The sequence below is a fragment of the Mustela putorius genome, unplaced genomic scaffold (genome assembly GCF_011764305.1).
Source record: "Mustela putorius furo isolate JIRA1106 unplaced genomic scaffold, ASM1176430v1.1 tig00000992_pilon_pilon_pilon, whole genome shotgun sequence".
In the NCBI taxonomy this organism is placed as follows: domain Eukaryota; kingdom Metazoa; phylum Chordata; class Mammalia; order Carnivora; family Mustelidae; genus Mustela; species Mustela putorius.
In genome coordinates, this window is record NW_025421526.1 from 4,693,177 (window position 1) to 4,705,648 (window position 12,472).

Below are 12,472 nucleotides of genomic sequence, written 5' to 3' on the forward strand. Positions count from 1 at the left end.
GGCTAGTCTGGTGGCAGTATAATAGCCTAGGCAAACGTTTTTATTTATTTCACTGCTGATACCAATATTTGTGCTACAAGCTGCTGCCTGCGTTTGCTGCTATTTCTTTCTTTCCTACAGATCAAATTATTGGCCTAGACATAGCACCCTTTCTGGTGAAGCCTTCCTTGTGTTCAGGAGCGAATGGAGAAAGCTTCCATTTTAAATGCAGATTTTTTCCACATGACTGAATTAATTCATGTTATAAATGTGATATGTAACCACTTGATATTCATGTCGGTACACAGACAGTGCGAGAGTAATCGAGGCAGGTAGTAGGTAAATTGAGCAAGTGCTGTATTCTCATGGGTGGGTGGTCAGTGGCCAAAATGCTGCATCAGGTCTGGGTCAACCGTTTAGCTTTTGGGAGCTACAATTTTGCTTCTCCCAGTATTTGTAACCCTGTTTTATCGGATTGACGTGAGAGCAAAGAAGGTAATGTGAACGGGCCTTTGTAAACCTAGAAAGTATCACACACACATTTTCTATTAATGTAGGATCACTTGGTAACAAACGCTTCTCTTTAGTTTCTCTTGTCTATGTGGGGAGATAGGAACAGAACAGTAAAACTTAAGAATCAAACCAGACGGTGCTTGTAAGATGCCTGTGAGATGTCGACAAATCAGAGAGAGGAGAACCCTTTGGAGCGTTTCATGGCAAAGCAGATGTCACGGTGAAACCTTCCTGAGTCTGGAACTCTCAAGGGGTTAACCTCTAAGGTGCAGAGTGGGTCCCAAAGTCTCTCAGAATGTTAGGTAGTGACACTTCTCTGGTCGCACACCATTCGCACTCAGCTGGATTCCCAAATTAGTGATGACGGTTTGAACCTTAGCTCTACCTCATGCTCACTTTTTAGTTAATCCCCCTGAACCTTCATTTCTCACCTGTCAAATGCATCTAGTATCTCCCTCACGTTTCTGCCATCAAGACGGAAGGAGACAGTGGACGATTCACCTAGACTAGGTGCCCTTTCCAGACGTCCGTTTCCTCTCAGTGTGGACAAAGGAGTCAATGGAATCCAGGATGTATGGAACTTGGTTTGAATGTATGTTTCTGGTTTCTTTCTTTCTTCTTTTAGCTCTGAGCTTAATATCTAAATTATTGCTCAAAGATAAGGAAGAGGTTTCTTTATATTTAAGATTTTATTTATTTAGTTGACAGACAGAGAGAGAGAGAGAGTGAGAGAGGGAACACAGCAGGGGTGTGGGAGAGGCAGAAGCAGCCTTCCTGCGGGGCAAGGAGCCCAAAGCGGGGCTCCATCCCAGGACCCTGGGATCATGACCTCAGCCGAAGGTGGTTGCCTAATGCCTGAACCACCCAGGCACCCCAGAATTTTAAAGACAAAATTTCCTTAAAAATTAAGGCTCCCTCAACGTTAAGAGAAACGGTGGAGGGCACAGCGTAACGCACAGTAGGAAGACAGACTCCACACACGCCTGCACCTAGACTCAGGGTGGCAGACCTGGCTCCCTTCCAAGGCTGTGGAGATGACTCAAGGCTACCTTTTCTTGTTAACTGCTAATAAAAGCAGGGGAAATTTATTTTCCCCATATACATACTATAATTTAACATATTTTTTATCTTTGTCCAGGCTTTCTGACTGTTCTGCAAATCCAGTTCCTGTTAGACTTGTAGATCCATGAAGAAAATATGCTGAACACACTCCCCCTCAAAACCATTGCCCTTAGTACTCTGTGGGTTTTGTTTTTTTTTTTCCAATTTGGAAATACACATAAATATATTATTTAATCTGCCACAGAAAGACTATTGTGGACTTACACATATTCCAATGTGATGGAATATGTAAGATAGAATCTTACAAATAGTTGTTGTAAAAAATCCCGGCCATGTGAAAAGCTTTGGCTTATTTTATAAAAATCACTATTGAAGGAAGATACTACCCATTCTATGTTTTCCAGCGGTAAGGAGATCTATGCCAAATATTTCTTTTAAAAACTTAGCATTAGAGAAACTATGTGTCTGGTTTCTGAACGAATTATTTATTCATCTTTCTGTCAGACAATGGAAACCCAAGTTCCCTTTTGGCAGAGCCCTCAGAATGAAGAGTTCACCTTTGTAAAGCCCAGTGGAGTGCGTGTAGCAGGGACTCTAAATATTTGCCAAATGACCTGATTAAATCATATTTTCTCTTTTCACGTTGGTTGCAAGGAAGCTCAGGGCTAAATGCAGGTGCTATAATCATTTTCCTCTACAATTCTGCCTTACGTTTTCACTTTCTCTTTAAATGAGCTCATTGAATATATTTTAATTACAAACCACTACAGATCCTTTTGGAAACTGGTACAGAATTTCATAAAAGAAAATTCATTTTATTTTCTAGATGATAAAAGACAAAATCATTTAAGTTTGTGGTTTGTTTTGCTTTTCGTGTGTATATTTATGTGTATGTGTCTATTTTTTACATCAAACAATATATAAAATTAAGTACATTTTCACTGGAAAAATATGGAGCTAGTTTTTTTGAAGCATGATCAGATTTTTAGACAGAAAAGCAAAACAGTCAGAAAATACACATACCAGATGAAGAAAAACAAAATGGCTAAACTTCACTTTTTCATTCCAAGACACGAGGGGAAATTCTTTTTTTTTAAAGAAAATGTTGCAGATTTCAAAGAGGTGTAAAACATTTGCTATTTATAAAATATGCTATTTATAAAAACTTCCAGAAGGAAAGTTTAATATTAGCATTTTAAAACAATGGAAATCCCTAAAGCTCCAGCTCTGTGGCTTTATAAAATTTTATTCCCTGAGCCTTTCTGCAAGTAAAGAGAAAGACCTAAATGGAAGCCCAAGTCTTAGACCGATGAAGGGAGAATGACATTAAGTCGCCTGTTTAGCTTATCAGACAGAGATCCTGTCACTCTGCCTTGAAACAGATCCAAAGCTCCTGATTCAGGACTCACTAATGCCTTGGGTCTCATTAAATAAGAGAGGGCAGAATAGAGACCCAAATCAAGTACAACCAGAAAGTAATGCTGGCTGGCATGACTTGGCAAGTTCTTTGATTTCCTAGAGTCCATTTCAGGTATATCTTGGAACTCATAGCTCGGCCCAAGTTCGGTTTACCTCCCCTTAGTCTTGTTGGAGGCATGGCTCTCTTTATACTTGTTTTTGTTCGTTCGTTTGTTTGTTTTTTGTGAATTGGCCCTTGCTCGTCCTTACTGAAGTCTCTATTTTGTAAATGACATTAAATACGAGACATAGCATATTTATTTTTAGATTTAGGCTCTCTAAATTATTTTTCATTTTTGTAATCAGTAATGTGTGATTTTTGTACTAACAACAATAAGGTAGGTTCAAACAGGAAAAATAGGGGTGTTGCTAAAGGTTTTTAACCTCTCCTATTAACAACATCTAAGAAAAAATGAGAGTGTGTTAAGATCGGTACTTCCCCCCCAGTGGGAATGTCCACCGATGTCTGTCTAACGAGGGAATTGGCTGTGACATTAAATGAGCTTGTGAGCAGATAGCAAACTTCTAGGAATGTGAGTCACACAGTTCCTGTTTTCCCTTCTTGGGGAGATTTGAAAATGTGAAACAGAAATTAAGAGGACAGTGACATACTGAGGCTCCATTTGGATCCTTTTATTTTTCCAAAGTTTGTATTCTAAAATGTATGAAAATGTAAATACTACTGAAAGCCTGGAAATGTTGAGGGATGTGGCTATTATTTAAATATTGTCTAATGAGGGGTATACAATGTGTTTTAATAAGATTGGAACGAAGATAAAAGGATCTAAATTAACTTCCGTGAGAGTTTTAAAGTAGGTAATCAGTGCTTAATTAGGAATTGCAAGCTTCGATTGACATTATCTCTGTTCCTGTCTTAAATTTGGATTTCAAACAAACATGTATTTTTAAACTTTACTTTTATTTTAAAAGTTTTTCTATGGAATTTACTAGATAAATCTGATGCCAAACTAGCAGACCTTGGGCAACACTGAGGGTCTGAAGTTTTTTCATTTGCACAGATTTAAAAATATATTCTCTTTCCTTCTCATGTTCAATAACGGGATAAGATAGGAAATGATGCCAACTAAAATAAATGACACTGAAGGTCAAAAATTATGTTTGACACCACTCTCAGTAACAGACAGATCATCCAAGCAGAAAATCAATAAAGAAACAGGAGCATTGAATGACACATTGGGCCAGATGGACTTCGTAGATATATACAAACCATTCCACCCTAAAACAGCAGAATACTCATTCTTCTGGAGCACACATGGAACTTTCTCCAGAACGGACCACATACTGGGTCACAAATTAGGGCTCAACCGAAACCAAAAGACTGAGATTTTTCCCTGCATTTTCTCAGACCACAGTGCTTTGAAACTGGAACTCAACCACAAGAAAAAGTTTGGAAGGAACTCAAACACTTGGAAGCTGAAGACCACCCTGCTTAAGAATGTTTGGGTCAACCAGAAAATCAAAGAAGAATTTAAACAATTCGTGGAAACCAATGAGTTTGAAAGCACTTTGGTCCAAAACCCATGGGATACGGCAAAGGCAGTAGTAAGGGGGAAATGCATAGCCATCCAAGCCTCCCTCAAAAAAACTGAAAAATCCAGAATACACCAGCTCTCTTTACACCTTAAAAAACTGGAGAATCAACAGCAAATTAAGCCAACCCCACACACAAGAAGGGAAATAATCAAGATTAGAGCAGAGTTCAATGAGATAGAAACTAGAGATACAGTAGAATGCATCAACAAAACTAGAAGCTGGTTTCTTGAAAGAATCAATAAGATCGATAAACCACTGGCCAAACTAATCCAAAAGAAAAGAGAGAGGACTCAAATTAATAAAATTATGAATAAAGGGAGATCTCATGACTAACACCAAGGAAATAGAAACAATCATCAAAAATTATTATCAACAGTTATGTGTCAGTAAGTTAAGCAACCTAGACGAAATGGATGCATTTCTGGAAACCTGTAAACTTCCAAAACTGAATCAGGAAGAAATTGGCAACCTGAATAGACCAATATCTAATAACGAGATTGAAGCAGTGATCAAAAACCTCTCCCAAAAATAAGAGCCCAGGACCTGACAGATTCCCTGGGCAATTCTACCAAACATTCAAAGAAGAAATAATACCTATTCTCCTGATGCTGTTTCAAAAAATAGAAAGAGAAGGAAAACTTCCAGACTCTTTATGAAGCCAGCATTATCCTGATCCCCAAACCAGGCAAAGACCTCATCAGGAAGGAGAATTTCAGACCAATATCACTGATGAATATGGATGCCAAGATTCTCAACAAGATCCTAGCTAATAGGACCCAACAGTACATTAAAAAGATTATCCACTATGACCAGGTGGGCTTTATCTCTGGGATACAAGGGTGATTTAATATTCACAAATCAATGTGGTAGAACAAATCAATAAGAGAAAAGAACCACATGGCCCTCTCAGTTATGCAGAAAAAGCATTTGATAAGATACAGCATCCATTCCTGATTAAAATGCTTCAAAGTATAGGGATAGAGGGAACATTCCTCAACTTCATAAAATCTATCTGTGAAAAACCCACAGTGAATATCATTCTCAATGGGGAAAATCTGACAGCCTTGTCTTTGAGGTCAGGAACACAACAAGGATGCCCACTCTCGCTACTGTTGTTCAACATAATACTAGAAGTCCTAGCAACAGCAATCAGACAACAAAAAGAAATAAAAGGTATTCCAATTGGCAAAGAAGAAGTCAAACTCTCTCTCTTCACAGATGACATGATACTTTACATGGAAAACCCAAAAGACTCCACCACCAAACTACTAGAACTCATACAGCAATTCAGTAATGTGGCAGTATGCAAAGTCAATGTACAGAAATCAGTTGCTTTCTTATATACTAACTATGAAAATGTAGAAAAGGAAATTATAGAATCATTTCCATTTACTATAGCACCAAGAACCATAAGATACTGGGAACAAATCTAGCCAAGGAGGTAAAGGATCTGTACTCAAGGAACTACAGAACACTCATGAAAGAAATTGAAGAAGACACAAAGAGATGGAAGACCATTCCATGCTCAGGGATTGGAAGAATAAACATTATTAACATGTCTATACTGTCTAGAGCCATTTATACTTTCAGTGCCATCCTGATCAAAATTCCACTGGCATTTTTCAAAGAGCTGGAGCAAACAATCCTAAAATTTGTATGGAACAAGAAGAGACCCTGAATTGCTAAAAGAAATGTTGAAAAAGAGAAATAAAACTGGGGGCATCACGTTGCCTGGTTTCAAGCTTTACTACAAAGCTGTGATCACCAAGACAGCATGGTACTGGCACAAAAACAGACACTAGACCAGTGGAATAGAGTAGAAAGCCCAGATTCGGATCCTCCACTCTGTGGTCAAATATTCTTCGACAAAGCAGGAATAAAAAAACAAAAAACAGTCTCTTCAATAAATGGTGCTGGGAAAATTGGACAGCTGTACGTAGAAGAAAGAAACTCGACCATTCTCTTACACCATACACAAAGATAAACTTGAAATGGATCAAAGACCTCAACGTGAGGCAGGAATCTATCAAACTCCTAGAGGAGAACATAGGCAGTAACCTTTTAGACATCAGCCATAGCAACTTCTTTCAATATATGACTCCAATGACAAAGGAAACAAAAGCGAAAATGAACTTCATTGACTTCATCAAGATCAAAAGCTTCTGCACAGCAAAGGAAACAGTCAACAAACAAAGAGGCAACCCAGGGAATGGGAGAAGATATTTGCAAATGACACTACAAACAAAGGGCTGATATCCAAGATCTATAAAGAACTCCTCAAACTCAACACCCACAAGACAGATAATCACATCAAAAAATAGGCAGAAGACATAAACAGATACTTCTCCAAAGAAGACATACAAACGGCTATCAGACACATGAAAAATGTTCATCATCATTAACCATCAGGGAGATTCAAATCAAAACCACATTGAGATACCACCTTACACCAGTTAGAATGGCCAAAATCAGCAAGACAGTAAACTAACAAGTGTTGGAGAAGATATGGAGAAAGGGGAACCCTCTTACACTGTTGGTGGGAATGCGAGTTGGTACAGCCACTTTGGAAAACAGTGTGGAGATCCCTTAAGAAATTAAAAATAGGGGCACCTGGATGGATTTGTGGGTTAAAGCCTCTGCCTTCAGCTCAGGTCATGATCTCAGGGTCCTGGGATTGAGCCCCGCATTAAGCCCCGCATGGGGCTCTCTGCTCAGCAGGGAGCCTGCTTCCCACCCACCCCCGCCCCTCGCCTGCCTCTCTGCCTACCTGTGATCTCTGTTTGTCAAATAAATAAATAAAATCTTAAAAAAAAATTAAAAATAGAGCTACCTCTGACCCTGTAATTGCATTACTGGGTATTTACCCCAAAGATACAGATGTAGTGAAAAGAAGGGCCATCTGTACCTCAATGTTCATAGCAGCATTGGCCACAGTTGCCAAACTGTGGAAAGAACCAAGATGCCCTTCAACGGATGAATGGACAAGGAAGATGTGGTCCATATGCACTATGGAGTATGATGCCTCCATCAGAAAGGACGAATACCCAACTTTTGTAGCAACATGGACGGGACTGGAGGAGATTATGCTGAGTGAAATAAGTCAAGCAAAGAGTCAATTACCATATGGTTTCACTTTCTTGTGAAGCATAAGGAATAACATGGAGGACACTGGGAGATGGAGAGGAGAAGTGAGTTGGGGGAAATCGGAGGGGGAGACAAACCATGAGAGACTGTGGCCTCTGAGAAACAAACTGAGGGTTTTGGAGGGTTGGGCGAGACAGAGGAGGGTTGGGTGAGCCTGGTGGTGGGTATTATGGAGGGCACGTATTGCATGGAGCACTGGGTGTGGTTTGAAATTCTTAAAAAAAAAAAATGATCTGGGGGCGCCTGGGTGGCTCCGTGGGTTAAAGCCTCTGCCTCCAGCTCAGGTCATGATCCCAGGGTCCTGGGATTGAGCCCCACATGGGTCTCTGCTCAGTAGGGAGCCTGTTTCTGCCTCTCTCTCTCTGCCTGCCTCTCTGCCTACTTGTGATCTCTGTCAAATAAATAAATAAACTCTTAAAAAAAATTATCTGTTTGAAACCAAATTCAAATGCGATTTTTTTAGAAGAAAAATTTAACTCCCTATCTCTTTGAAAATGGGCATTCTGTAAAAAGGTAACATGAATGAAAATGACAGAGTGGTAAACTCCAATATGATATGTAATGTACAATTTTATAAACTCACAAATACTTGCATATTGATGCTAATCAACTTGACCAGGTCTTTGTTTCAGGGAGAAACTTGATTTTTCCTAGGAGTCCAAAGACTAATGTTTCAGTAGCGAAGTTATTCACATAATGTTCATTTTTGAAGATTTTTTTTCCAAGTGAATTAGTTTGCAAAACAAATATAAAAGTATTTTAAGCACAATTAGTAACTTTTTATATGAAAGTGAAATCTTTATGAAATCTTCAAAAACTTTAGGCCACAGTAAAATTAAATATGCCAGGTAATGGCTTACAATTCCTTTGAGATAAAGCTATTGTTTATAACAAAATACAGAATTGAAATTTTATCCATTTAACATTTAAAACGTATAATATTAGTCTCAGACCTTGATTTTTCATGATCTTTTATCACTTTTAATACTTTCCTATGAATCAGCATATTCCAAAGTGCATTTTGGGGAACACCAGTACTCAAAAGTGCCGCAAAAACATGGGTTATTTTTCAAACAATTTTGATTAAAGCTATTCACTCTACGGAATTATTAATAATTATTTTAGGTGTGATAATAACCCAATTTTATTTAAAAATGTTGCTCTTTTAGAATTGCAGGCTAAAGTATTTATGAATAAGATCATGCAATTTCTGGGATTTCTTTCCACATATTCTGAAAATGCTAAAGAGGATGCAGTTGGCAATGGGACGAGATTAGCCATGGGCTGGTGTTACTGCATCGAGTGGTGAGTACGTTTGCTTCATTATACTACCCAGCCTACATTTGGGTGTACTTTGTATATATTAAAACAAAAACTAAAAAATAAATAAATAAAAGGTGTGTATCTCTTAAAAATTTTACAGTGCGCACAAGAGCTGTGAGGTGTCCTGAGTGAGAAAGTCATCTGTTCATCTGAATTTTTCCCAAACTTATTGACCATGGACTGTTCTTTCCAAGGAATCCCTCCCTGCTTCTATCTCTTCTGGGCATTTGGGAACAGCTCTATCATAGTAGAGTTAATGTTTTTCCATGTATCATTGTCCAGGATAATTCCAGGCTTCTAGCACATGAAAAGTTTCATTTACATGTTGAAAACCATTGAGATAAAAATGAAGAATTAAAAAAAAACCTTTTTTGTTATTTCTAAATTCTGAGAGGTGGGAAGTATCCGTAGTACAACATCTGATCTCAATTTCATTGAGATTAATTTTGTATATAAAAATAAATAAAAAATATTATTAAAATACAATTTCAGGAAAAATGAATGATAACACCTATCTTGAAATATAAGAAGCATTTCTTGGTTGACTACTGGCCAAAAATCTAGTGATCACTGTTTAATATTTAAGTTAAAAGCTCTTTAAAAAACAATACTCTACATATCAATAATTTTATTTTTATATTTTAATCCTAAGTTTTTATAAAATTTAATAATTTGTTAAAATCCTATTTGCATACCCATAAGTTATTTCTCACCCTAGAAAAATTATATTAGATAGAATAATTCTCAAAATAATATTCTAGAACTGCTAAATAAAATGTACATTTTTCTATAAATGTTTGATAATTCTACCTAAGTCAGACATTACATTGTACTTTTAATATAAATTACTATTTTTAAATAAATTATTATTTTAAAAATAAGTTACACATAAATTTTAAACTTTGCATTTAAAGAGATAGCCTGTATTATTTATAGCTGTCCTTTCTAGCTATTTAGAGACTAACAAACTTTTTTATTGTTGACTTTAATGGAAATTCAAACAAGAATGTTTGCATTCATTATAATATACTGCCAAAAACTGCATTAGTTTCCACTGGTGCCCATTAATTTGATAAATGTTTTGTCATTTGTCTCATTTGCACTGTCAAAACAAGTTAGTTCTATCTTACTGACATTTTTGACAAGTGCTTTAACTCTGGCAAGAAAAAAAAAGGCATTTTATTTGCTACAACATAAATTCACCATTGCTTATTGAAAGTTTGAGTCAAACAAGAGAAGATTAGTACATGTCAGAAGTCTTGCAAGATTCAACTTAGGATTAACGGTAAAAAAAAAAAAAAAATTCCCCCCAACTCTTTTTTATGGAAGTGCTCATATTCTATGGTAGAAAATTTATAATGTACCTGCATAATCTGTTCTTGCATAATGCCCATCCTCAGATTTAGTTGTTGTAGTTGTGTTATCTGTGTTAAAAAAAATAACAATTAATATCGATTAATTGCTTCTTAAACATCTAATGTCAAATTTATATTTTTCCAGCAATAGTACCTTCACTGTCACTAAGGAAAAGTTACAACTATAGTTCTAAGCTACCTTTATGCAAAGACAGATTTACATCAATTTGCTTGAGAGCAAATAATAGAATGATATCACCTTTCTAGAGTTTGGGACAAAGAGAAATTTCACAATTAGAGCGGAGATAGATGGATAAAGGAATAACAAGTCAAAAACCAAGGAAATGTTTCTTTCTGAGTAAGAAACAAAATAGAACATTCTTATACACCCTGCTTTAAAAAAATGTACTTGAAATATGTCTATTGACTCAATACATGGAAATGGTGTGATTTGTTTTTAATTTCAAGGTTTTCTAAGAAAACCTCAGATTCTTCGCTAAAGATGACTTTGACCTTTCTCCCCCCTGTGCAGGGAGAATGTCGGCTGAATATTGGCTTCTGTGTTTACGGCATTGCGAAGATACAGTCCCATTATATAGGAAAAGATATGGGCTGCTGCGGATAGGCTCTCGAACTCCTACACTCACCACGAATGCTACAGTAGACTCTCCGACCAATTATAGATCAGAATTGTCCTCCGGAAAGGAAATAGCTCGCCTCATAAGGAGTTCTCTTCACTTTTCATTTCTACACTAAGACTAAAAACATTCTTGGAAATGAGTTTTAGTACAAACATTACCTTGACATCGACCCAACGACATGACTTCAATTTTCTCCTGTTTCTGACACGATGCTTCTTTGATCTGACACGCGTTATCGTAAGACTTCCCATCAGAAGCACAGAGGGGATTGAAGTGGGTTTGAGAACAGTCGATGTTGCACACACACCTAAAGGAAGAGAGACATAAAAATGGGTGAATGGTGATGGATAGTAACTAGATTAAGATGGCGGTCACGTCCAAGTGTATATGGATACCAAATTACAAGCTCATTTACCTGAAACTTATATAATGTCATATAGCAATTCACCTCAATCGATTAAAAAAAAAAAAGAAAGAAAGAAAAAGTAGCGTCATATGTTGTTATCCTGTTATCCAGAACAGAGAAAGTGGGAGTACTGCCAGGTTGCCGACATACAAGTCGGCAAAATTGAATGGTCTCCTGGCAGGGAAGCTCCTTCACTCTTCTACCTCAGAGGGAAAGAACCACAGAACTAACTCACTGAAAATAATTCAAAAGACTGATAAAAGGATTAAAACAAATTTAAAAAAGGGAAAATGCAGAAAATAATCATCAGTAAATCTCTGCCGTTGGAACTTTAAAAACCTGTGGGTAAACTGATGTGCTGATGTCGGCACAATTCGTACGGGCTGAGGTCGCCCTGAAAGTCTGCTTTACCGCTTCCTCAATGGGATCCTACTGTGTGAACTTCTATTCTCGGGGTATCTGAACGGTGAGCGCGGGAGGACATCTGCAAGAAAGCAAGCCGGGAGATGCTTGCGGCGCATCCAGGAGTTCTCTCTGCTACAAGGGAATGCGCGCGACGTGCTAAGCGGGAGTCTTTGGTGGTCCTTACCTTGGGGGGAGCATAAAACAGTTTGAGAATCAAATGAAAGATGTGGCTCTGTCTTCAGAAATACTCATGCTCACACAAAACAACTTTTTTGCATAAAATTTTAGAGTGTGAGCCCCTTGAAACCTGTCCCATGGACCCCTTCCCCAGAGGCACACTGTTTTTTTCTAATTCTAGCCCTAAGTAATAAACACAAGTTGATTACCACTCACGATGTTAATATTTTTCTATAATATACATAGAAAGTTAGTGAGTCAATGAGAATTAGTTTGCCTGAATGAGAAGAATGAGACATTTCTAGCAAACTTTATATGACTTTTCCTATGTTGTTCTAATTCTCTGTATTTTACAGTCTACTTTGCTACTCAGAATATTTTTATGTGTATAAATATGTTATTGCTTTAAAATAAAACCTTGTATTTTAAATTTCTATTAATATTAAGCTATTTTT

At 37.3% G+C, this 12,472-nt stretch overlaps 1 protein-coding gene across 2 annotated transcripts in view; it reads right to left on the minus strand.

Annotated features, from left to right (window-relative positions):
• The window catches only part of TMEFF2 (transmembrane protein with EGF like and two follistatin like domains 2), a 241,707-nt gene that overhangs the window by 51,287 nt on the left and 177,948 nt on the right, over positions 1-12,472 (minus strand). For both annotated transcript variants that reach the window (XM_045086530.1, XM_045086529.1), the window contains exons 6-7: positions 11,188-11,336; positions 10,398-10,457 (exon numbers count right to left, since the gene is read on the minus strand). In XM_045086530.1, the coding sequence (XP_044942465.1) occupies positions 10,398-10,457; positions 11,188-11,336 (209 nt within the window). The remainder of the gene's footprint in view (positions 1-10,397; positions 10,458-11,187; positions 11,337-12,472) is intronic.